General features: G+C 42.6%; 1 protein-coding gene across 1 annotated transcript in view; it reads left to right on the top strand.

Annotated features, from left to right (window-relative positions):
* The window catches only part of LOC127527841 (tripartite motif-containing protein 16-like), a 514766-nt gene that overhangs the window by 876 nt on the left and 486562 nt on the right, over positions 1 to 27328 (top strand). The window contains exons 2-3 of the mRNA XM_051927978.1: positions 3457 to 3616; positions 7026 to 7091. Coding sequence (XP_051783938.1) covers positions 3457 to 3616; positions 7026 to 7091 — 226 coding nt within the window. The remainder of the gene's footprint in view (positions 1 to 3456; positions 3617 to 7025; positions 7092 to 27328) is intronic.

Genomic DNA, 27328 nt, shown 5'->3' with positions numbered 1-27328 from the left:
CTAGTTCCCTGGACACTTTTTACACTTTTTTACTACTCTTTTCTACTTGGAAATGGATTTTTACACGCCGAGACTCGTCTATTCAAGTAGTCAACTTCAAGCGCTGAGAACAAATGCCCGAGCCGGTGTGGTCCCCTATTTACCTTTAAGGTCGTATCGTGGCAGCAGAGCCGGCGCTAAGATAAAAGCCAAGCGTCTAGAGAGAAAGTGGCGATACAAACCTTTGGTGCCTTCTGTGATCCTGGGAAATGTGAACTCACTACCAAATAAGATCAACGAACTGGCTGCGCTGGTGAAAAATGTCAGGACCTACAGAAAATGCAGTTTGTTGTGTTTTACTGAAACGTGGCTAACAACTAACATCCCAGATGCTAACGTGGAGCTACCCGGGTTTAGCACAGTTAGAGTGGACAGAGTCGCAAGTACCTGCGGGAAGCACAAAGGAGGAGGACTCGCTCTCTATGTTAATACAAGATGGTGCAACTCTGGACATGTAAACGTTAAAATCTCCTCTTGCTGCAGGGACATGGAACTGTTGGCCGTAAGTTTTCGTCCCTATTACTTGCCCAGAGAGTTTGGACACGTCATTGTTGTTACTGTTTACATCCCTCCTCGGGCGGACATGGAGATAGCATGTGATGTCATCCATTCTGCTGTTGCTAAACTACAAACTCAGCACCCTGAGGCACTTGTGCTAATTGCTGGAGACTTCAACCATGTGATGCTGGACAAAACATTACCTGCCTTCTCCCAGTATATGGATTGTAACACCCAGGGAAATAAGACTATTGATTTACTGTATGCAAATGTTAAAGACGCATACAGCACCACCCCGCTGCCTGCGCTTGGGAAAGCAGATCATAACCTGGTTCTGCTTCAGCCTCACTACAAACCAAGAGTGAAGGTCCTACCTACAACCTCACGCTCATTCAGGAAGTGGTCCCCTGAGGCAGAGCAGGCTCTGAGAGAATGCTTTGGAACTACGGACTGGGATATCCTGCAGGGGTCACATAGTGAGAACATTGAGGAGGTTGTTGACTGCACTACTGACTACATCAACTTCTGTATGGACATTGTAGTTCCAGTAAGAACAGTACGCTGCTATGCTAACAACAAGCCATGGATTATAAGTGACATCAAGGGCCTTTTGAACCAGAAGAAAAGAGCTTTTAAAGGCAGTGATCAGCATGAGCTCAAGCGTGTGTCCAGCTTAGGGCAGCGAAGGAGCAGTACAGGAGAAAGCTGGAGCAGAAGTTACAGAACAACAGCATGAAGGAAGTGTGGGATGGGATGAAGATCATCACTGGCTGCAGCTCGAAGCGGAGTACCACCATTGAGAGAGATGTGGAGAGAGCAAACCAGATGAACAACGTTTTTAACAGATTTGACCACCCTAACCCACTCTCACCTCAGAGTACTGCACCCTCCAACCATCCTTCTGCAAATACCAGCATAGGAGAGAGTCTACACCAACCCACAATTACAGCAGCGCAAGTGAGCAGAGAGCTGAGGAGACTTCGTGCCAGCAAAGCAGTTTGTCCAGATGGAGTATCGCTGTGACTGCTGAAGGCCTGTGCTTTGGAACTGCGTCCTAGTGAGCTGAACAACTTCCGGCCTGTCGCTCTGATGTCACTTGTGATGAAGACCATGGAGCGGCTGCTGCTTCACCACCTGAGGCCACAGGTCCACCATGCCCTCGACCCACTGCAATTCGCATACCAGGAGAAGGTGGGAGTGGAGGATGCCATCATCTACATGCTACACCGATCCCTCTCCCACTTGGACAAAGGCAGTGGTGCTGTAAGAATTATATTTCTAGACTTCTCTAGCGCCTTCAACACCATCCAACCTATGCTCCTTATGGATAAGCTGACAGAGATGGCAGTAGATTCATAGCTGGTGGCATGGATCGAGGATCTTACAGACAGACCTTAGTATGTGCGTCTTGGGAACTGCAGGTCTGACATTGTGGTCAGCAACACAAGAGCGCCGCAGGGGACTGTACTTTCTCCGGTCCTTTTCAGCCTATATACATTGGACTTCAAATACAACTCGGAGTCCTGCCACATGCCAAAGTTCGCTGATGACACTGCTATCGTGGGCTGCATCAGGAGTGGGCAGGAGGAGGAGTATAGGGACCTAATCAGGGACTTTGTTAAATGGTGTGACTTAAACCACCTACACCTGAACACCAGCAAAACCAAGGAGCTGGTGGTGGATTTTAGGAGGCCCAGGCCCCTCATGGACCCCATGATCATCAGAGGTGACTGTGTACAGAGGGTGCAAACCTATAAATACCTGGGAGTGCAACTGGATGATAAATTGGACTGGACTGCCAATACTGATGCTCTGTGTAAGAAAGGACAGAGCCGGCTGTACTTCCTTAGAAGACTGGCGTCCTTCAACATCTGCAATAAGATGCTGCAGATGTTCTATGTACGCAGTGGTGTGCTGGGGAGGCAGCATAAAGAAGAGGGATGCCTCACGCCTGGACAAACTGGTGAGGAAGGCAGGCTCTATTGTTGGCATGGAGCTGGACAGTCTGACATCTGTGGCAGAGCGACGGGCGCTGAGCAGGCTCCTGTCAATCATGGAGAATCCACTGCATCCACTGAACAGGATCATCTCCAGACAGAGGAGCAGCTTCAGCGACAGACTGCTGTCACCGTCCTGCTCCACTGACAGACTGAGGAGATCGTTCCTCCATCACACTATGTGACTCTTCAATTCCACCCGGGGGGGTAAACGTTAACATTATACAAAGTTATTGTCTGTTATACCTGCATTGTTATCACTCTTTAATTTAATATTGTTCTTTATCAGTATGCTGCTGCTGGAGTATGTGAAGTAATAAAGCTATCTATCTATCTATCTATCTATCTATCTATCTATCTATCTATCTATCTATCTATCTGTCTGTCTGTCTGTCTGTCTGTCTGTCTGTCTGTCTGTCTGTCTGTCTGTCTGTCTGTCTGTCTGTCTGTCTGTCTGTCTGTCTGTCTGTCTGTCTGTCTGTCTGTCTGTCATGTGACACAAAGGCCCCCAAGAGTTCCTCACTTCTGAGCCTCAGACCTTCAATTGTATAATCACATTGTAGACCTTTCTCCCTACATGTGTTTGTTGGTCTTTACATTTAATTTAATTAAGTTTGTCTCAGAACCATAAAAATCTCAATGCCTTGTTTTGTGTGCAAAGTCAATTCTGCAACTGCCTGACCCCTTGAGGAATCCCTTTATCTTGACTCTCCACTCATGGAGTCCTGCGTGAAGGTTAAGGTCAATAATCTCTGATGCTCCACTACACTCCACCAAATATTCTCTCATAAATAACCAACACATCAATGACAGGCATTCTCACCATCTAAACCCATGCTGACTGCCCACCACACTGATCCTTAATTCACAAGAGCCCCCTCTTATTAGCATTAATCTCGTCGCCTCTTCTCTCCTGATGCAGACTTTCTCATCTCGCTGTGTCCTTCCTGCTGATGGAGACTCGCTGAGCTTCACTGTCACCGCTGATTTCATTGCTGAGGACCTGAGAAAGGAGCTGTCAGGTCTGACAAAGAGTGTGGAGAGGATCAGCCGGTGGGTTGTCATGACAAGGACTCCATCAGGTAAGTGTGAGCATCTGGTGACATTTTGTTTGTTATTGAGGAGGACCAGAGTGACAATAAGAGGACATTAAGAGGTGAGACGCATGAAGACGACTTGCTCTTTAACACTAAACTGTCAGCCTTTGCTGTTAAGGATTTTTCACTATATAGCGCCATTCATTGTGACTAGCTGAGTTATAACACACTCTCGAAATAAACATCTGCTTTTAATCAGATGTTTTGGAATGTTAAGTTGAAATATTATATTTCTTATACTTTTTCCATATTCTCTCTTTAAAATCTGCTTTTTTCATTTGACTTTGGGATTCTTTTTATTTTCTTTGCTTTCATCAACTTAAGATCAATGAACAGAAATGTGTTTTAAAATGGCTGAGCCAGTTCAGAGTACAAATGAAAAGTGCTTTATAATATCAGAACATCTGAATCTGCTCCTGCTGTCTTCAGTGTCCATTACATTCTGCTGGTTCATCCATTTTCAGCTGTGCTCCCCCTGGGCTCTCGTGTTTTATATGCCTGCTGTTGTTACCTCAGAAGCCATGTCTCCCACCGACATTTTAGTTCAAATATTTTGGTGTGCTCCGGTTTCCTCCCACAGTCCAAAGACATGCAGGTCAGGTGCATTGGTGTTCCTTAATTGTCTCTAGTGTGTGTGTGTGTGTGTGTGTGTGTGTGTGTGTGTGTGTGTGTGTGTGTGTGTGCCCTGCGGTGGGCTGGCACCCTGCCTGAGATTTGTTTCTGCCTTGCGCCCTGTGCTGGCTGGGATTGGCTCCAGCCCACCCTCATGACCCTGTGTTAGGATGTAGCGGGCTGGGTAATGACTGACTGATATTTTAGTGGAGAAGAGAAGCAAATTGCAGGACTGCGTCAGAACTCTGACTACTTGAGGACCACCTGGACATTTCAGTGAGTGCAGCCTCAGAGCACAGTGACAAGTTCAAAGGTAAAGCGCACTTCACAAATTAAGAGTTACTTATGTCTACGCATAAAGATAGCGATTTCTTTAAACACAAGGTCAATTCAAGCAGACCAGGGCACAGAGTCCATCCTGGCCGTCCACCACAACAGACGTATACTTCATATGTCTGTCTGTCATTTTCCAACTTGCTTAGTCCTGAGGAGGGTGTTGGTGGTCTGCTGTTGCCTATCCTACCTAGCATACAGCGCAAGACAGGAACAAACCCTGGACAGGGTCCCAGTCCATTATAGGGCAAACACACACACTTGCACACACACACACACACACACACACACACACACACACACACACACACACACGCCAATTTAGTGTCACAAGTTCACCTAACTTGCATGTCTGTGAATTGGAAAACTGGACAGCCGGATGAAACCGACACAGACATGGAGAACATGCAAACTCCATGCAGAGTGGATCCCGAATATAAACCTTGGTCTCCTTACTGTCAGGTAGCAGCACTACCACTGTGCCACCATGATGCCTTACTGTATATATGTATTGTGAAAATAAGCAGAGAGAGTGGGCATGAAGAGTTGGGGTACCACCCTGAAATACCATGTTTTATGTTGAAGATGAAGTAAAAAGCACAAAGACGGAGCACAATGATGGCATCTTCTGCAATCAAAGGCTTTCAAATTAAAGTCACTTTTGAGTCTGAGCTCCATCTTCCTCAGTCACAGATCTGTACTGAACACCCACTTCTAGTGACATTTTATAGTGGTGTCCCAGAAAAGCAGAGCTTAATTAGCGGGCTGTGGAAGTGACGTCACTCGTCTTGTGGCCTGTGAAGTCACTGAAGTGATGACATTAGCAGGTGCAGCACCCTCTCGACTCAGGGTGGGATTTCTTAACTAGATGGAGCCCTGAAGATGTCCCCAACTGTACCTGTTTGTCAATATGTATCAAATACAGTATATTTATGACATTTGTATGTCAGGACAAAAACCAAACCATGGAGTTCAAGGGACCCTCTGTAGACCCCCGTGACCAAATTGTGTTGAGGCAAAAATCAGAGCAAGGGGATAAAGCCATTTGTAAAACTTTCAGTGTTCCCAGGAGCACAGCAGCCTCAAGAAGTTTGGAACCACCAGGACACTTTATAGTGATGGAAAGTCTGAGGAACTGGGCAAGAAGGGTCTTAGCCTGGGAGATGACCAAAAACCCAAAGGTCACTACAACAGAACTTTAGCAGTCCTCTGCTGAGGTGGGAGAAACTGTAGGAAGGATGGCCATCTCAGCAGCGCCCCATCAATTAACACTTTATGGTAGAGTGGCCAGGCAGAAGATACTCTCGAGTAAAAGACAAATGACAGCCTGAGAGCATCAAGGGAAAGATTCAATGATCTGATGAGACAAAAAAGTCCAAGCAGGATGTGTGGAGAGGACCAGGCACTGCTCACCACCTGCCTAATGCCATCTCTATGGTGAAGATGGTGGTAACAGCATCAGGCTATGGGGACAGAGTGACAGGTCAGAACTGAGGGCAGGAGAAGTGAAATCAAATACAGAGAGGACCTTAAAGAAAACCTGTGACCTTAGACTGAGAACTGAAGACTGCAGCCAAGACAACTCTGGAGTGGCTTTGTGACAAATCTCTGAGTCTCCTTGAGTCACCGAGCCAATGTCCAAAATCAATGGGACATGTGTGGATAAATCTGAAGATGGCAGTTCACAGAAACTTCTCTTGAAATCTAACGGAGTTTGAGAGGATCTGCCAGGAAGAATGGGATCAACTGGCCAAACGCAGGAGTGCAAAGCTGGTAGTGACACTGAGTCATGAAGACCACCAAAGGGGCTTCCACAAAGACCTGAATTAAGTGTCTGGATACTTCTAGGAAGGAGAAGTTTCAGTTTTGTATTTGTAATAAATCTGCAGACCTTTCTGAGAACTTGTTCTGACTTTGTCATTATGGGTTACTGAGCGTAGATTGACGAGCACAAAAGGCGCATTAAAAAAGTGAAGGGGTCCGAATATGTTCTGATTATCTTCAAACTTATTTTTAATATGAATTGTAAATAAGGACCAGGAGAAGATACAGATTTGGGGCACCTTAAGAAGCAAACTCCATAAAAATTGATGGAAAAAGATAAACAGTTTGTTAAATGGTAAGCTCAAAATAATAACATAAGGGTAGAAAATGGTGGCAGCGCCCATTAAGAAGAAGATGGGCCAGAAGGGATAGGGACAAGGGACAATGGCCTGGAGGTGACGTCAGCCCTTACCTTGGCATGTAATTACAATTAGAAAAGCTTTTGTATCGTCACCCAAGCACTTGTGTGACAGAAAATTTAAATTTACGTTTTACCTAATTTCTTCTGTACTTCACATTTGTTCTATTCTAGCTCAATTATAATACGTGTTTAAGAACTAAACTAAGATCCCACAATGCCATCTTCACAGTTTCCATTCTTCTTCTCTTTTCTTTTTATTTTCAGCTGATGAAGCTTCAGTTTTTGCCCTCCAGCCTCCTGAACCTCAGAGCAGAGACGACTTTCTAAAATGTGAGTTTGTGCTTTGACTGAATGGATCATCACAATAAAAATAATTTAAGTTTTAATAGAGAAGGACAGGCTTAGGATATGAAAGTCAGAGTGTTGTGTGACTGAGGGGCTGAGAGTGATGGGGGTCCTGTGACTGGTGCATTATGGGATAGAGAGACTCAGGCAGTGAATCACCAAAGCCATCTCTTGAACCTGAGTCTTGATGTGTCCTAATATGTTCAAAAAGGAAAATAAAATAAAATCCACGTCATGGGGTGCACTTACTTGATCACACGGCTGTATATACAGACACAGATAGAAGTGTTGCTAAGCTTTAAACATGAAGCACAACTGTATGTGAAATAAGTTAAAGCTGACAAAAGTCCTCGTCATCCTCCATTCTTTACTCCACAGAGCAGACACTTTGCTTTGAGTTCTCGACTTCACAAATTTTAAACATTAAAACAAATGAAAATGGCAGAGAAAATTATTGGGGGTCCTTAGACGTTCAAAGACCTCACTGGACTGTGGTGACATCTCAAGCTGACTGATTCCTCTAATGAGTGTCACCGGGGTCGTCAGTCACTCAGTCAAGTCCTCACTCTGCTGTGTTGTGTCATTGTGTGCCTCACAATGAATGAGGACAAGAGAAGAGGAGGAGATGAAGAAGGTCACAGCCAAGGGTGGTCAAGGTGAAGACTACAAGACCACCTCCACAGAGCTTCATGTTCCAGTGAGCACAGCTGGTAATATTCTCAAGATGTTTGAGGGTTTGCAGGACTGTAGTCCACCTCCCTGATGAGACCACCAGAGTAAAGCTGACCTCTGATTTAACAGAAGGAGAGTTTAAATGGTGGCGAAAAAACAAGAAAACATCAAGAGAGACTCAGACGGACCTCCGAGATCAAAGGACAACAGCGTCAAGTCACACCATCTGTTACTGTGTCAAAGTGAAAGACAGAATATGACAAATGAATATGAAAGGCACTATATAAGAAAAAAATGAGAAGAGCACAAAAATAATAAATAATAGGAAAGACATAACACTGAGAGAGAAAATAACAAATAGGAAAACGAGTTAAAGACAAATACAGTAGACAGACGTGAAAGGCACTACAATAGATAGATATACATGAAAGGCACTATATAACAGATAAAGGAGGAATGCAGTGTGGTGTGGTGGTGAAGACTTTGGACTTCAAACCCTGAGGTTGTGGGTTTGCTTATGGCAGCAGACTCTGGACAGGCCAGCATATTAATTCTGTTAGACCTCAGTGCAGCATTTGACACTCAGGTCAGACATGACATCCTACTGTCCAGAATGGAGAACATGCTGGGTATCTCTGGCACTGCGCTCCAGTGGTTCAAGTCCTATCTGATTGATAGGCAAGAGTTTGTTAGTCTTGGTAACAGCTGGTCCAGCTCAGCGCCAGTCACACAAGGAGTCCCTCAGGGCTCTGTCCTCGGTCCTCTGCTTTTCTGTATTTATATGCTTCCCCTTGGCCATATTATCCGTAGTTATGGATTGGGTTATCATTTTTATGCAGATGATACTCAGCTCTACTTCAATGTTAAAAGTGGAACTTCATCAGAGCTTTCTCAGCTCACAACCTGCCTCAGTGAAATTAAAACCTGGATGGAGCAGAACTCTTTAAAATTAAATTGCAATAAAACTGAACTCCTGCAAATTGGGACTAAAATGCAACTTAATAAAATGAGCTCCTTCCCAGTCCATCTTGGCAGTGATCTCATCAGACCTGCTTCTACTGTAAAAAATCTTGGTGTCATTTTTGATTCCTCCCTCACTTATTCCACCCACATAAATCACATTAAGAAACTTTCTTACTTTCACCTCCGTAACATATCCCGTGTTCGCTCCTTCCTCTCCTTCTCTAATGCTGAGAAACTTATCCTGCTTTTATCACATCCCGCATTGATTATTGTAATTCCGTACTGGCAGGTGCCCCTTCTAATCTTATATCACAGCTCCAGCTTATTCAGAACTCAGCTGCAAGAGTCCTTACTCGAACCAGCAGCAGCGAGCACATCACACCATCCTGCTCCGTCTTCACTGGCTCCCTGTGTCCTACAGAATCGAAAATAAAATCCTACTAATAACCTACAAAGCTTTAAATAACCTCGCACCAAACTACATCAGTGACCTCCTCCATCACTATGTGCCTGTCCACCCACTAAGGTCCTCTGATTCTGGTAATCTTGTTGTGCCCCTCACTAATCTACACTCCATGGGTGACAGCAGGGCCTTCAGCTGTATAGCGCCCAGACTCTGGCATGACCTACCAAAATTAATCAGGTCAGCTGACTCCATGAATTCTTTTAAAAAACAACTCCAAACTCATCTGTTCAGTTTGTCTTTTAGCTCTGTTTGACTTTATTACCCTTCTCTCAGTTTACCTCTCTGTCAAGTTGCTAATGTGTGTGAGACCATCAATTATGGTGTCTGTTTTTTTCTCAGAATTTACTGTCTTAATCTTCTTTATTTATTTATCTGGTTTGTACAATGCTATATACTGTATATTCTGCCATTCTTTATTTATTCTGTAAGTGCCTTGAGCATGGGAAAGGCGCTATATAAATAAAATGTATTATTATTATTATTATTATTACTGACACCACTGTGTGACCTGAGCAAGTCACTTCACCTGCCTGGACTACAATTGGACAAAGAAAAGAAAAGGAAACAATGGAATCTCAGATGATGGGAGTCACCATGGATAAGAATGACAGTCAAGTAATAAAAAGAGATGACAGGAAACACACTAAAGAAAGGAAGAGAGAGACAATGACAGATGGGAAAGGCACTATATGATAGATAGATAGACAGACAGACAGATTTAAAAAAATAGCAAATGCAGATTGGCAACTTCTGTTGAAATCATTTGTGTTTGTGAAGTATGGCAGTGGATTGACTTTAAATCTACTTAACTTTTAAATTAATTTAAAATTTACTTTGACAGTAAAAAGTGTAATTGTAATAAAGCCAGTGGTCAGTGTGGACAGTCCATTAGAACTGTGACCTCAACGGTGACCTTATGGTGTTTATCAAAATTTCCGATGACTCAAATGACTTCCAAATGTTTAACTTGCCTGTCTTTCCCTTTGTTGTCTTTTGCCGTCTTTTTAGTGATTTTAGTTTTAATTCCCACAGATTCTGTCCAATCAGATGAGCTCTTTACTATTAGTGTCTCGTCAGTGCAGCTCCTGATTGGTTCTTGTTAATTGTCTGTGTTGTGCTCCACCCCCAGTCCCGTTACACACTCCCAGATTTCCTCACTTGTTTTCTTTTCTCTTCTTTCAGACTTCTGTCCCCTCACACTGGACATCAACACGGCACACAGACGCCTCCATCTGTATGAAGGGAACAAGAAGGTGACATGTGGGTGGACAGAAGCCCAATATCCTTATCATCCTGACAGATTTGACTACTGGTTCCAAGTTCTGTGCAGACAGGCTCTGACTGGGAGTCGCTGTTACTGGGAGGTGGAGTGCAGTGGACGTCTCATGAGGATTGGAGTCGCATATAAGGGACTGAACAGGAAAGGGGATAACTGGGAATGCGGCCTTGGAAACAACAACAAGTCCTGGTGTTTGCTGTGGTCTCATTCCCAGTACTCTGTGCGTCACAATAAAAAGCAGACTGTAATCAGCGCCCCCTACAGCCCCAGAATAGGTGTGTATCTGGACTGGTCTGCTGGCTCTCTGTCATTTTATAGCGTCTCACACACAATGACCCTCCTGCACAGATTCAACACCACCTTCACTGAGCCCCTTTATCCAGGGTTTTGGCTTGATCTTCACTGCAATGTAACAATCAGCCATCTGACACCATATGACCACTGACCAGTACCCTCAACTTGTCACTTGATGTCCGCACCAGCTCAGGTGTCTTTGTCTTTGTAGCTTGGGGTGAAATTAAATTTACAGAATACGTGGATATTTTGAATTCCAAATAAATGTGGTTATGGTTGAATCAAATTTCTTAAAACGATTTAAAACAATTTATTGATGTATAACGGAATGTTTTGAAATAAAAAGAGAAGCTTTGGAAGGATATTCATCTTAATAATGTTAATTCTTCCAGCTAGAGTGAGATGAAGGGTTGACCATCAATGCAAGTCTTGCTTAATTTTTTTCCATACAGAAGGCAAACTTTTGTTGATAAAGAGCTTTATGTTTACTTGTGATGTTTACCCCTCGGTATTTAAAATGATCTGTGATGATAAAAGGGAAGGTGTTCAGTCTAATATTGTGTGCTTGAGAATTCACTGGAAAGGGCACACTTTTAGTCAAATTAATTCTGAGACCAGAAATCTTTTGAAATTCTGTTAGTGCTGCTAGGACTGCAGGCACAGTGTTTTGTGGATCTGATATATACAGTATCATATCATCAGCATAAAGAGAAATTTTCTGTTCAAGTCCTTCTCTGATAATCTCCTTTATCTCCTAAGCATTTTGACAGTGACAAGGGGCATCTTTGTCTGGTACCATGTTCTAGTTTAAAGTAGTCTGAACAAATGTTGTTAATACAAACTGAAGCTTCTGGATTGGTATACAGTAGTTTGATCTATTCACAAATGTTCGGGCCAAACCAAAATTTCTCCAATGTAGTGAAAAGGTAGTTCCATCTAATCATATCAAATGCTTTATCTGCATCCAACGATAATAATATCTCTGGAGTGTTTGACTTTGCTGGTGAATATATTATGATAAACAGGCGTTGAAGATTGGACGCTAAGTGTCGGCCTTTAATAAATCCAGTTTGATCTTGTGATATTAACGAAGGCAGCACTTTCTCCATCCTTCTAGCTAGGACTTGGGAAGTATCTTAACATCATTATTCAGAAGTGAAATTGGTCTGTATGATGCACATTGTAATATGTCCTTATTTTGTTTAGGAAAGACGGTGATTAATACTTGGTGAAAAGTTTGAGGTAGAATTTGATTGTCTCTAGCTTCTGTGAATGTTGCTAATACGAGGGGAGATAGCTGAGTGGAGAATTTCTTAAAAAATACGGCAGGGTAGCCATCAGGGCCTGCTGCTTTCCCACTCTGAAGTGACTTTATAGCATCTAGTAATTCTGATAGTGCCAACGGTTTATCCAATTCCTCTGCACAAAGAGTATCTATTTGTGGTATCTGTAATGTATCCAGAAATGCCTTAGATTATGTGTTGTCTTCTTTAAACTCAGTAGAATATAAGGATTTATAGTAGCACTCTAAATGTGTGCATTATATTCTTATGGTCAATGATTTTATCTCTGTTCGCGTTGGTGATTGCTGGGATTGCATTGCGAACTTCTTGCTTGTGGATTTGTTGAGCTAAGAGCTCATTAGCTTCCTCTCCATGTTCATAGTAATGATGTCTTGATATATAAATGAGTTGTTCAGTTTCTTTAGTTGTTAAGAGGTTGAGTTCTGAATGCAGAGCCTGCCTTTTCATATGAAGAGCCTCACTTGGACACCTGGCATGTTCTTGATCTATTCTAGTAATTCTGTTGATTAGCTCTGATACTTTCTTGGTTTCCAGTTTATTTCTGTGGGAAAGATATGAGATAATCTGTCCTCTTAAGAAGGCCTTCAGGGTTTCTCAGAGTATTCCTGCAGAGACCTATGAGGATATATTTGTCTCTAGAAAGAAACTGATTTGTTTGGATATAACTTCTGTACAGTTCTCATCTGCTAATAGAAGTAGGTTAAGACACCATCTGTGAGATGAGTATGTGGGGCATAGTGACTTTAGCTCCAAGATCAGAGGGGCATGGTCAGAAATAACAATAGCGTCGTACTTGCAGGATTTAATCGTAGGCAAGAAGTTATTATCTATAAAGAAATAATCAGTTCTTGAGTAGAAGTGATGTACTGGTGAGTAGAAGGAATATGTTCTTGAGTTTGGGCTTAGAAACCTCCAGGGGTCTAATAAGTTGTGGTCAGTTACAAACTGTGCAATTGTCTTTGCAGTGCTAGATGTCATCCCCCTTGTGACAGGAGTCCTATCTAAGAGTGGATTTAAAACACAATTAAAGTCCCCAGCCATTATAATTTTATGAGTGGGCTTAAAGTGGAGAAGAACAAACAAACTGTCATGGCCTTTACTACACTATTGGCACGTAGACTTATCTTGCTAAGCTGGAAGAATCCTAACTCTCCTCTTTTAAGTCAGTGGGTAACTGATGTCTTATATTATTTGAAATTGGAAAAAATCAAATTCTCACGTAGAGGATCTGTGCAGAAATTTTTCAAAACCTGGCAGGATCTGATCAATAACATTTTAGAATAAGCTTTTAAAGCACAGAGGGAGCAGATTCTCTCCCCTTTTCTATTTCTTCTCCATTTATCTTTATTCACTTATTAATTTGTTTATTTACTTATTTTTAATAGCTTTAAGTTTTATTCTGCTGCCCATGCTCTCTTTCTCAGGGGTGGGGGTTGATTTGCTTTTAATTCTAAATCAATAAAATTTATTGAATAAAAAAAAAAAAAAAATTTACAGGATGGGTGGATTGGGGGGGCAGCACCTCTGTGATTGAATTTGTGGATGAGAATGCGGGGCGAGTGTGGCTGTCAGGGTCTCCATTATTATTGGGTTTGAGTAGCCAATCAGGTGTGTGTGTCATAATGAAGGGCGGTGACACCTCAGACATACAAATACCAGTCTGACCAGTAGGGGTCACTGTTGATTCACAGCCACATGTCCTTCAGGCTGAAGCAACAATTACAACTACTGAGGCCCCCAAGTGTCACTGAATGTCACCTGTTAAGTAGGACAGGCATATGGTCCTGCTGGATCAGCAGAACTGAAAGGCGCTATACAGACTCAGTATGGAGAGCTCTTGAATAGTGACTATATGTAGGAACAGAGAGTGACAGAGGGGACTGGAGTGTTGTCCACTCACTAGACATGTTGTGACCCTCTATTGGTCACTCAAAGGGTCCTTCACTTCAGAATGAATTCACTGTGAATGTCTGAAGACGAGGACTCACCGGTCAGTCAGATGTCGGCCATACTGACAGAGTTTGGTGTTTTAGTTGATGTCACATTAAACTTTGAACTGCACCTCCTCCTTGTCCCCAGATTTGTCACTCTTGTTACCCTGAAAGCTCCAACATCTTCACAAAATGAATTCTTGGTCAGTTGGCACACACTTGACATGGGTGCACATGTGTGGCTTTGCAGTGGACTGGCACCCCATCCAGGGTTGGCCCACCTTGTCCACAAACCTGAAATTGAAAAGCGGATAAGAAAGACAACGAATGGACAGAAGGGGTCACTGATTGGTCAGTCGCCACACTACTGCCTCTTGTGGCCACTCTAAATATTACACAGCAATTTATACAAAAAGGAAATCTAAAAGATAAAAGCAGAAAGCATTCAGTGAAATCCTGAGCAGTGAAACACGAAAGGAGAGAATGAGAAACAATCAGAGAGTCAGACGAATGGAGACTTTAACAGGAGGACTGAGGGGTGGGACTGAAGTGCAGTGGCGCCCTCTAGTGGACACCCGCCATATTACACACATGGGATAGGGGGGAGAAAAGAATACAGTGTAGTGTAAAAGAAATAAGAAGAAAGTAAAAACACAAGGATAAAACACCTGAAATAAAGAACTTTAAATATTATATCTAAAACTAATTAAGATTTAAATGAATTAAGAGCAAAATAAGGGTGACACGATCACACAGTCGCATGACCTTCAGAGCTGACAGCTGAGCTGATTCTTCTGTAGCCAAACTGCCCCCCCTAGTGGCCACTCTCAATATTAAAGGAATGGCAAGGCTGAGGGGAGGAAAGATTTGGGTTTGATCAAATGGATATTTAGTGCAGATTTATTAATATTGTCATTACCTTTAAGGAGAGTGCAGCTTTGTTAGGTTATGGAAGATTCTCTATGGGAAAAGAACATTTATTTGAATTAATCTTTTTAATAATCATTATGTATTAACAAAATACAAATCTAATAATTGTTAACATTTTGTATAATAAACTCCCAATGGTGTTTGGTGAATAAACAATAAGGATGACTGACATTTGTCAAATCTGCTCATCTGTGACCTTCTGACTTGTCACCACCTCTGGTCACATCTCCTGTGTTGTCTGATCTGAAGATCTAACACTCCGTATTGATGATCCATTTCTTTATAGCGCTGGGAAAGTCTGAATATGACAATGGGGTGTGTGACAAATAAGATGTTGATTTGGATTGAATATTTGATTTGCAAGTCTAGCAGTGAAATCGATCATTTAGACCTGAGCAGTGCTCTGCATTCCAAATCTGAGGGTCTGCACTCTGTCATGTGTCCCTGTGTGCCCCTGTGTGTCCGCTGTGCCCTTGTATGCCCACCTGAGCCTTACCCCCCCCCCCCCACACACACACAAACACACACACTACTGAGATGTTCAGTTAATAATAAAGACAGACATTAAATGCTGAATTTGACACTCATGGACACCACGAGAAGTTGAAGTGCATTGAGGACACGTCAGTATTGAGCAGACCACCACTATGTGTGACCCCCCGGAATTGTGATACGGTTAATAAAAAGTGAAAGACTCTGAGGTCTGTGAACATCGTTGGAAGAAATGACTTTCACCGCGGACAATGTAGACGTCTTAAACTAGAAGACAAATGTACAGTTTGTGTGTATAAAATCTGTGGAGGTGAAGTGAGTTTGAAAGAATTCACCCCAAGTGTCTGGAAACTTCTGATGTCAACTGTTTACAACCCCAAATTAGGAGAAATGGGATGGGATGGAAAAGACAAATAAAAAATCCGAAAAGCAGAGATACTTAAATGTACTTTGACTTTGATTTCATTGCAGACAGTATGAAGCCAAGATATTTCATGTTCTGTCTGCTCAACTTCATTTCATTTGTTATTATACATCCATTCCTGTATTTCAGTCCTGCACCAGATTCCAAAAACAGTTGGGACAGGGGGCCAAATTAGGGCCAGTAATGAGGTGAAATAATTAAACAATGATGGGATCTCAAACAGGATTGTAGTCGTGATTTGTACCCACGAAAGGTTGAGTCTCTGAGGAGCAAAGATGAGCAGAGGATCTCCAGTTTGTCAACACACGAGTGAGAAATTGATTGAGATGTTTAAAAACAATGTTCATCAAAGAGAGTGGAAGGGATTTGCAAATCTCTTCCTCTGTGGTGTGTAATATCATTAAATGGTTCAGCAATCAGAGGAATTTCAAGGTGTAAAGCTCAAGGTCAGACCCCTCAGACCACAGGCACTGCATCAAGGAGCGTCACTCATCAGTAGCTGACAGAACCTCATTGGATGACGAGGGATTACTTTGGCAAACCTTCATCAAGCACTACAATGCGGAGTTCATCCACAAATACCACTTTAATCTTCACTGTACAATAAAGAAGCCTCATGTTCACCGTGTCCAGAAGTGGTGTCGACTTCTCTGGGCTCGGAGGGGTCTGAGATGGACCATCGCACAGTGGAAGTGTGTATTGTGGTCAGACGAATCTGGACTCCAGATCTTTATTAGAAGATATTAACGCCATGTGCTCTGGACCATCCAGACTGTTATCAGCAACAAGTCCAAAAGCCTGCAGGGCCTGTCATGGTATGGCGTTGTGTCAGCGCCCATTTATACTTCTGTGATGGCAGCATTAATGCAGAAAAGTACATTGAGATTTTAGAGATTTTAGAGAAACATGGCTGAGGAAGAAGAGGGCACGGTGACTGGTCTGGCCTGCCTGCAGTCCTCACCTGTCCCCAGTAGAGAATGTGTGGAGAATTCTGAAACAAGAAATATGACAACGATGATACCATACTGTGGCACACCTTAAGATGTGTTTGGAGGAAGAATGGGACACAACAGCACCGGAAACGTTTCATCGCTTGGTATCCTCAGTTGCAAAACGTCTTTGACGTGTCGTGAGAAGGAATGGCGACTTTACAAAGTGGTGAATGCTTTACCGACCCCACTTGTTTGAAATGTGTTACAGGTCTGAAATGAAGGAATGGATGAACATTAAGAAAGGAAATGAAGTACGCAGAGAAAACATGAAATGTCTTAGGTCTTCAATGAAATACAATTCAAAGGACATTTAAGAATAACAGCGTTTTATTTATATCTATGTATATATACATACAGTATATATACATATATATATATTTGCATTTTCTGTACCTTCCCAACTGTTTTGTTCTGATTTGAGGTTGTACGTATTTAATCTAAGACCTGTGAATCCTTCATTTTCCCAATTAATGAGACCACCATGTCAATTTGAGCACTTTGAGTAGTGAGAAAAGCGCTATATAAATGCAAAGAATTATTACGCCACACTGCACACTGGTGAATGACCACCGGACTGATACTTTGTGGATGTCAGTAAGACCAGAAGAAGCCTTTGTGAAGATCTCATTACATAAAACAATCCGAGTAAGAGAGACATTTCTGCAGTGCTAACACTTTCTCTCCCTTTCCCTGGATTTCCAGAAGGTTCCCCAGCTGTGGAAGACATCCTGTGTGGTCCGAGTGCTAAAGAAAGGGCATTCCAGTGACCCCAAGGAGTTCAGACCAGTTGCTCTTACTTCATAGATCATGAAGACCTTTGAGAGGCTGGTCCTAAAACAGCTACGGCCTCTCGTTTCAGCACATCTGGATGGTCTCCACTGTGCCAATCAGACACATATCAGTGTGGAGGATGCTGATGTCTGAAATGATAATGGCTGTAAGCAGTCTTGTCTTAAAACTCCGGTGCTACCTTCTTTCTACTGGTGGCTTCTTCTCCCTTAACATCTGTTCCTGTTCTTTCCTTTTATCTGATCCCCCTATCTGCCTCACGCTTGTATTATATATTACAGGGACGTGGATCAGGTGTGGTGATTAGCAACTCCCGGCAACAATTACGGGTGCGCCCGGGAACAGCCTCAGCCACACTACCATGGCCCCTCTAATCCACGAGTGCTGTGATTATTTATTTAAAAAACTGGCCTTTTTGATCTGAGCTGTGGACCCGCTATACCACAGTGGTGTGTAATACTGGAGCACCTTTGGCATCTTCTTGCTCACCCTCTACACAACAGACTTCCAGTAAAATCCCAGTACTTGCCACCTGCAGAAATTCTCAGAAGACTCCTCCATCATTGGCTGCATTAAAAATGGAGACGAGTCGAAGTATAGGGGGCCTGTGGATGACTTTGGCTTGCGGTGCAGGGAGAACCACCTGCTGATCGAATATCAGCAGGACAAAAGAGTTGGTGGTGGACTTCTGGCAGGCCAAAGAGCCTCTGAGACCACTCGCTGTTCAGAAGGAGGACGTGCACGTGGTGCAGAGCACAAGTACCTGGAGGTCCATATCAGCAGCAAACTGGACTGGTCTGACCTCCAGAGCAGACTGGACTTCCTGAGTGGACTCAGGTCTTCTGATGTGTGCAGCAAGCTGCTGTAAATCTTCTAAACGTCAGGCGTAGCCAGTGTGTTGTCCTACGCTGTGGTCTCCTGGGGCATTCAAACGAAAGCACGTGGCCTGAGGAAACCAATCAGAAAAGCTGCTCCATCACAGGGCAAACCCTGGACACACTGGGGGCTGTGGTGGAAAGAGGATGGGGGCAAAACTGGAGGTCATCAGGAAAAACCCCCTCCAGATGGGGCTCTCTGGGGGGCACTTTAACCCACAGGCTCATTCCACCACAGTGTGCTAAAAAGTGCCTTGGGGCTTTTTGCTGCCCACTCCAAAGCTTCATCCTAACATCCTGAACTAAATGCTGATACTCTAAGTTCATTTTGCTATTTCTGCACAATTTAGATTGATTGATTGATTGTATTATTTGTCTTGTGAGTCCACATTTTTGATTTTTTACGTTTCTGCTGCTGTATGCATCCAAAGTTCCCCTTGGGATTCATAAAGTTTATCTAAATTAATTTAGGTTCCCTCTTTAACATTTCTTATATGAAGTCCCAGTCAATGTGCCCTCACTTTGAAAGACAGTTTTGAGTCAGAGAAGACCAAACTGTCAACTTTCTTGAGTCTCCTAATGAGTTCAGTCTTATAAAAGTGAGAAGTTTAAATGAGACCATCAATCAGGAGCTTCTCACACATAACAATTCAACATGGCAAAGCAGACCTGGCTGTTCAGTGACTTGCTAACAGACCTCATTCCTCTTGGCACACTCATGCCACTTTAACGATGCCAAGCCTGTAAGGATGATGTCCAGTGCTTTGTGGAGTTCTGTTTGTGCTCAGGGGTCAAGGGAAGACCCTTGTTGGTAGTGGAGTGCACTCATTGTCTTTCTGATGTGCTCCTTCTTCAGATCTTTGGTCTGACGTTGTCTTCTTCAGCTCACTGATAGACTCTTTGCCTTGACACTCTTTGGCACAGGAGTTTTGACACTGAAGCCCCCAACCCATCATAATGGCACAGAGCTAATAAAGCCCACCAGTGGTGTCACAAAAGTTTCAGAATGTCCAACTCCAATACCTATAAGGAGGATACAGGCTGCTTTGAATTTGAATAAAACAGCAGATCAGCCAAAGATGATGGGGTCAGCTTTGTGGCTCCTTATGTTGACTGGATGGTGTTGTTGTGTCAGCCACTAATATCCAGAGATGATCTGCTGGACGGAAGCGTGAATAATGTCCACCTGCTTTATGAGTTTCAGCTACAACTGTCATCTGGAATGAGGAAATGTGGTGAATCAGATGTTTGCACATCGAGAAACTGCAGCAAAACTCAATAGCAAAAGAATCAGAGCAGACATTGAGAACAACCAAAGTGCTTAACGGAGTCGTAATGAAAATCACCAGCAGTGACCGACTAGAAGATACGTCTTAAATCTCGATGTTAAAACTGCAAACAAACTAAAAATGGTATTTCTCTGAATTGATCACCAATCCTATGAGTACCTACAGTGAAGTTCTTGGAGGGTTGAATCCTCAGCCTCAGGCCATTGACTCAAAACCATACAATAATTTAAAGGTGAAACGCCACAAACATCTACACTCCAAACTTTTAACATAGACAAAGCGAGATTTGTTAGGAACTAATAATCAGATGACGCACTGTCTACAAAATCTAGACGCTGAGCCATTCATGTGGTCAAAGTGAGAATAAGCCTGAATTTATACTCACACACTGAAGATGATTAACAGTTGGATCTGCAATCTTGGATTCTGCCTCACGTGTGATGAAGGGTGTGAGGCCGAGCGTCGGTGATGTGACACTTAATTCTAGGGAGACAACAGTGCAACACGTCCTAACAACACAGTCAAGAAGGATAAAGATATAAAATGGCAACAGGCCACACTTACAATTTAGCAATAAAAACAGTTTATTAATTGTCAATTCATTATTAACACCAAATGCTCATGTATTAATAATCTCTAATGTACAAGGCCTCCAGGAACTTAAACTAAAGAAGAGAAACAACATTTAAAGCAAACTAAAATGTCAAGAACGTTCACATTGTAACAAGCCTGGCTCATCTTTGATTAACTCTGCTGGTTATCCGATGAAACGCAGAAAGCAAGCTGATGAAATGTCGGCTAACAGGAGCACCGCAGAACAATCCCACCACTCAGGTGAGTCCTTCTGAATGAAGACAGACCAGGGAGGACAGCTGGCTTTGTTCACGTCTTACAAGTCTGTCCTTCTCAGAGTACCATCCACTTTGTGCTCCAGTCCTAAACTCAACAAAAGTCATTGATCACAAATGTCACATTACGTGTTTGTGTGATCTTTGTGATGACATTACAGTTTCAGAACATGCTAACTGATAAATAACAGACTTATTCAGTGCATGGTCACAGATTTGAAATCAAAAACATATGAACTCTGAAATCTGCATGCCACAGCTGTCCTCAACAGTCCACTCAGGAGTGACTGACAGGTCTTTTCACCAATCAGCTTTCTTCTTTTGTTTTCAGTCAGTACCTCCCTTTTCTATGCTGTCCCTTCTGATTTTGTCCCCGTCACCTCTGCCACTGAGCGTATTTCATCGATGTCACCTCCTAATTTTGTGGTTTCCACTTTTTATATTTTTCTACCTCCTTTCATTTCATGGCCAATGTGCCCTTTTTAGATAAGTCCTTGTAAGAGTCAAGCTATACTCACACATTAGAGAACATCAATGAAATGAAATGAAATGTAAAAAGAGTGTGGCCAAAAAATGAAACATAAAGTTACAAAATACAGAAAGTCCAAGCAGAGTGAACCAATGCCAAGTAGTGAGGGGGTCAAATGTGACCTTCAGAGGTGGGGTTACAGAAGGGGCCACTTCTGCTTGTTGGAGTTTTCTATCAAGTAAATGAAGCCGAAGCTTTGTGTAGCTGACACTCTCTCAGAGCAGAGCTTTCTAATCGTCCATCCTGCTGTTGGAGTTTATTGAGCTCCTGTGGCCTCCAGCTTGTAGTCTCGATGTGAAGAAACGTTGTCTTGGGTATCGATATGAAGAAGGTGCTGAACTCAAACTGAAAGCTGAACCAACACATTCGGAGTATAGAGCGTCCTTCACACACCACCACAGGATATCCTGACATGGAGCAAAGTGACATCCGTTATATTTTTAGGTTAATTTATCAAATGAACAGCTGGGGCAGCAGAGATCTCTGTGTGTTTCTGCTTTGTCTCCCTTTTTCTCTTATATGTCAGACAATAAAATCAGTTCATTTCATTTTCATTGTGTTGTGCATTCATTATGGTGTCCCATTTCTCATAACTTAATTATTATTATTATAAATAAAATTCCTTCTTTACATTGATATTCTTCACAGCTGTGGTCCCCCGTGCTAACCCTAGCATGCTGCTGTGACTCCATCTTCAGGTCTTACACATTTCTCTTTGAACCCTAAATGTTTCATTTTATTTGTATTTAGATCTTCTTAAATTCCCACTTGTGGTCTCATCCTTGACACACAGCTGATGAATGTGTTTGGTTTGTAAAGACTCTTATCGTTTACAAATGATAACCTAAATTAGTGTAAAAGTCTTATAAAGCCCCTCTACATTGGTCTGTCATGTGACGGCTCTCTTTTTAGTCTCCTGTCCTCCTCGACTGTCCCTCCCCAGTATCTGATTGGACAGCATTGGCTGTCAGCTGACATCACTAAATGACTTCTTCATTATCAGGGTTAAGAACGGCTGTCTGCACTCAGCCCAGGCGTCAGACATCAGATGACATTCCAGAGATGTTACAAGTTCATTGCTACTCAGATAAGGCCCCATCTCCAAACCTCCGAAACAAAAATATTCCCCTTGTTGTCAGTGGCACCTCCTGGTAGTTGGCACTGCACTGTGGATTTGATTTGATTTCTCCATTTTTATTAGTACATTGAACTTTTCAGTTGTGATCTGTGGTTGAAGTTGTTATCACTGCACAGTACTGTTGATACCTCATTCTGTTGTCTGGTGTTTGTATTGTTCACCATCTTATGTCACAGCACTGGTGCAGAGATGATCAGTCCCTGTGTGGCTGACGTCCTGGCAGTACAGTTTCTGAGTCCTTCATGAAATCTTACGTATTGTTGATGACGGCTGATACAGGAGGACCACATTCAACATTCAGAACAGCCAAGAGGATAACCACAAGTAAGACAGTCATTTATGAATATGAAGACCACTGCTGTCTGAAAACCATTAATCACATTTAGGACAACAATGAGTTTTTTTCTTGCACCTCTAAGTTGCTGAAGAAGATTCTTGCAGTTTGTGAAATACAGTTCATCCGGAAAGTATTCACAGCGCATCACTTTTTCCACATTTTGTTATGTTACAGCCTTATTCCAAAATGGATTAAATTCATTTTTTTCCTCAGAATTCTGCACACAACACCCCATAATGACAACATGAAAAAAGTTTACTTGAGGTTTTTGCAAATTTATTAAAAATAAAAAAAACTGAGAAATCCCATGTACATAAGTATTCACAGCCTTTGCTCAATACTTTGTCGATGCCCCTTTGGCAGCAATTCCAGCCTCAAGTCTTTTTGAATATGATGCCACAAGCTTGGCACACCTATCCTTGGCCAGTTTGGCCCATTCCTATTTGCAGCACCTCTCAAACTCCATCAGGTTGGATGGGAAGCGTCAGTGCACAGCCATTTTAAGATCTCTCCAGAGATGTTCAATCAGATTCAAGTCTGGGTTCTGGCTGGGCCACTCAAGGACATTCACAGAGTTGTCGTGAAGCCACTCCTTTGATATCTTGGCCATGTGCTTAGGGTCGTTGTCCTGCTGAAAGATGAACTGTCGCCCCAGTCTGAGGTCAAGAGCGCTCTGGAGCAGGTTTTCATCCAGGATGTCTCTGTACATTGCTGCAGTCATCTTTCCCTTTATCCTGACTAGTCTCCCAGTCCCTGCCGCTGAAAAACATCCCCACAGCATGATGCTGCCACCACCATGCTTCACTGTAGGGATGGTATTGGCCTGGTGATGAGCGGTGTCTGGTTTCTTCCAAACGTGACTCCTGGCATTCACACCAAAGAGTTCAATCTTTGTCTCATCAGACCAGAGAATTTTCTTTCTCATTGTCTGAGAGTCCTTCAGGTGCCTTTTGGCAAACTCCAGGCGGGCTGCCATGTGCCTTTTACTAAGGAGTGGCTTCCGTCTGGCCACCCTACCATACAGGCCTGATTGGTGGATTGCTGCAGAGATGGTTGTCCTTCTGGAAGGTTCTCCTCTCTCCACAGAGGACCTCTGGAGCTCTGACAGAGTGACCATCGGGTTCTTGGTCACCTCCCTGACTAAGGCCCTTCTCCCCCGATCACTCAGTTTAGATGGCTGGCCAGCTCTAGGAAGAGTCCTGGTGGTTTCGAACTTCTTCCACTTACGGATGATGGAGGCCACTGTGCTCATTGGGACCTTCAAAGCAGCAGAATTTTTTCTGTAACCTTCCCCAGATTTGTGCCTAGTGACAATCCTGTCTCAGAGGTCTATAGAGAATTCCTTTGACTTCATGCTTGGTTTGTGCTCTGACATGAACTGTCAACTGTGGGACCTTCTATAGACAGGTGTGTGCCTTTCCAAATCATGTCCGACCAACTGAATTTACCACAGGTGGACTCCAATGAAGCTGCAGAAACATCTCAAGGATGATCAGGGGAAACAGGATACACCTGAGCTCAATGTTAAGCTTCATGGCAAAGGCTGTGAATACTTATGTACATGTGCTTTCTCAATTTTTTTATTTTTAATAAATTTGCAAAAATCTCAAGTAAACTTTTTTCACGTTGTCATTATGGGGTGTTGTGTGTAGAATTCTGAGGGAAAAAATAAATTGAATCCATTTTGGAATAAGGCTGAAACATAACAAAATGTGGAAAAAGTGATGTGCTGTGAATACTTTCCGGATGCACTGTATGTGTTGTATTCCAGTGTGTTCAATCCAGTGTAAATTCATATGTGGCTCTGAGGTTACCATACAACTAGGATCTGTTTGCCACTTTCAGTGTTTTCTCCACAATTCTTATGTATTTATTAACTACTTTAAATTGGAGTCCTTTACCGCATTCTGAAGGTTTTCCTTCATTTATTATTCCTGAGGATCCAATGGAAAGATCATTTGTCATTTCTGGGACAGACTTTTCTCCAATATGACTTTATGTGTGTCTCTGAAAACTTTTCTGGAATAGAACCCTTTACCACATTCAGAACAGGTGTACTGCTTCTTTCCAATGTGGATCCTTCTGTGGTACCTACATGCACTTGGACGTGAGAATCGTTTGCCACACTCTGCTCAGCAATAAGGTTTCTCTCCAGAGTGAATTCTCATGTAATCCTTAGCAGTCGTGCTGTCTGAGAAAAGCTTGCCACAGTCAGAACAGCTTTGTTTCTTACCAGAATTAATTATTTTACACTTGTGAAGAGAACTGTTATATGAGAATCGCATTCCACATTCAGTACAACTGTAAGGCTTCTCTCCAGTTTGACTTCTCCCATGTATGTAAACAGAACTGAGGTGTGAGAATTGTTTGCCAAATTCCAAGCAAAGGTGAGGTTTGTCTCCGGTGTGACGTCTGATGTGACTCTGTAGGGTGCTTTGTTGTGAGAACTGCTTATCACATTCAGGACAACAATAAGGTTTATCTCCAGTATGAGTTTTGATGTGGCACTGAAGTGTGCTTAAATATAAGAATCGTTTCTCTCATTCAGAACAGCAATGAGATTTTTCTTCAGTATGGATTTTGGCATGTAGATAAAGACCTTACAGGCTTTTATAACATTTGCCACATTAGCTTGTATAACATTTGCCACATTCAGAACATACATACATACATACTGCATTTTCGCATTACTGGGAGTTTGTGTGTTTACTTGCAAAGAGCAAATGTTTAAAACCTTTTTCCATGTTGAGAACAGCAATATGGCTTCTCTCCTGTACCAATTTCTGTGTGCCTTTGAAAATTGCATTTGTCAGAAAATTGTTTGGCACATTCTGAACAGCAATGAGGTTTTTAAGCTGTGTGTTTTCTTCTGTGCCTCTGAAGATTGCTGGTACATGAGAAGGACTTTCCACATTCTGAACAGCAATGAGGTCTATTGCCTGTGTGGATTCCTCTGTGGGTCTGAAGATAGCTTCTCCTTAAGAATGACTTACCACATTCTGGACAACAATGAGGTTTTTCTCCTGTGTGGCGTCTTCTGTGGTTCTGAAGATTGCTTCTTTTTGAGAACAACATACCACATTCTGGACAACAATGAGGTTTTTCTCCTGTGTGAATTCTTTTGTGGTCCTGAAGGTGGCTTCTCTTTATGAAAGTCTTACCACATTCCGAACAACAATGAGGTTTTTCTCCTGTGTGGATTCTTCTGTGGTCCTGAAGGTGGCTTCCCCATGAGAATGATTTACCACATTCTGAACAGCAATAAGGTTTTTCTCCTGTGTGGATTCTTCTGTGGTTTTGAAGATTGCTTATAGTTGAGAACGAGTTACCACATTCTGGACAACAATGAGGTTTTTCTCCAGTGTGCATTCTTCTGTGGATCTGAAGATAGCTTCTCCATGAGAAAGACTTACCACATTCTAGACAACAATGAGGTTTTTCTCCTGTGTGGATTTTTCTGTGATGCTTATTCAGATCACTTTTTTGTGTGAATTGTTTGCCACATTCCAAACTATATTTTTCTCCAGTATGAAGTTGGATTTCTTTCTCCACTTGCTGTCGATCAGTTTTGATGGTTTCTGTCTGTGTTACTCCAGGAGCAGGCAGAGAACTGCTCTGCAAAAAGTCTACTGTCAGGTTCTCTGATGCTCTTGCTGAATTCTTCATACCTTTCTCTTTGTACTGAAGAGAGAGATGACCAAATGAAGGTGGAGAGAAGCTGCCATTCTTCTGTAAATCTGAAAGAACACAAACATTTTAACTATATATTTTCCCCTGACACCTTTATCCAAGGTGACCTAAAACATTTGAGACACAATTGGTTACATTTCTCTTGTTTTTCCAACTGGAGGAAAGACAGGTCACGTGACTTACTCGAGGTCACATGGTGTCAATAGCTGAATCTGAACCTGCAACTTCAGGGTTTGATGTCCAAATTCCTAACCACTACCTGACTTTTAAAATAAATGAAACAGTGCAAGTGGTGGCACACTGGTTGGAGTTTCTTTCTCACCCTGAGGTGCCATTTATGGTCTGGCCACTCAGTGTGTGGTCTTCACATGTTCTGCTGCTGTCTGTTTAATTTCTCCACCTTTCTCTCACATGTGAAAGACAGGCCTGATCTGATCAACCAATCACAAATCAAAATCAGCCAGTTTTCACTCCAAGTGGCTTGACCAATGATCAGCAAATTAGCTGATCTGAACATCTAATCTTGAATGATAAAAAGCAAGCAAGACAAAGTTCCAACATAGCCAACATATAGAAACACGTCCTCACCAGTCTAACAGTTTAATTGCTTTCCTACAAGAGATAACAAATTTGTGGTTTGTAATATATGTGCAAAACGAAGTCAGTGATGGAGGATTCTCTGCTAACACTTTCAACAATACAAACCTTATTCAGCATCTGAGAAGTCAACACAGAAGGGACTGGTGTGAAGAACGAGCTGTTCAAAGGCTGAGGCGACCATCAAGCTTAGTCTAGCTCAGTCACCTACTCTCACTCGGCCTCCAATAATGGCAGCACTTAGAAAACTCAACCTTATAATACAGACAGCAAGAACGCCAAAGACATACTGTGACAGCAAAAACAGTGGAATTCGTAAGCCTGGACAACCAGCCACTTTCAGTTCTGGAAGATGTCACCTTCTAGATCATTTAGATCCACGA

This window comes from Erpetoichthys calabaricus, chromosome 5, assembly GCF_900747795.2.
Source record: "Erpetoichthys calabaricus chromosome 5, fErpCal1.3, whole genome shotgun sequence".
NCBI lineage: Eukaryota > Metazoa > Chordata > Cladistia > Polypteriformes > Polypteridae > Erpetoichthys > Erpetoichthys calabaricus.
This window is presented reverse-complemented; position numbering and strand designations above follow the sequence as displayed.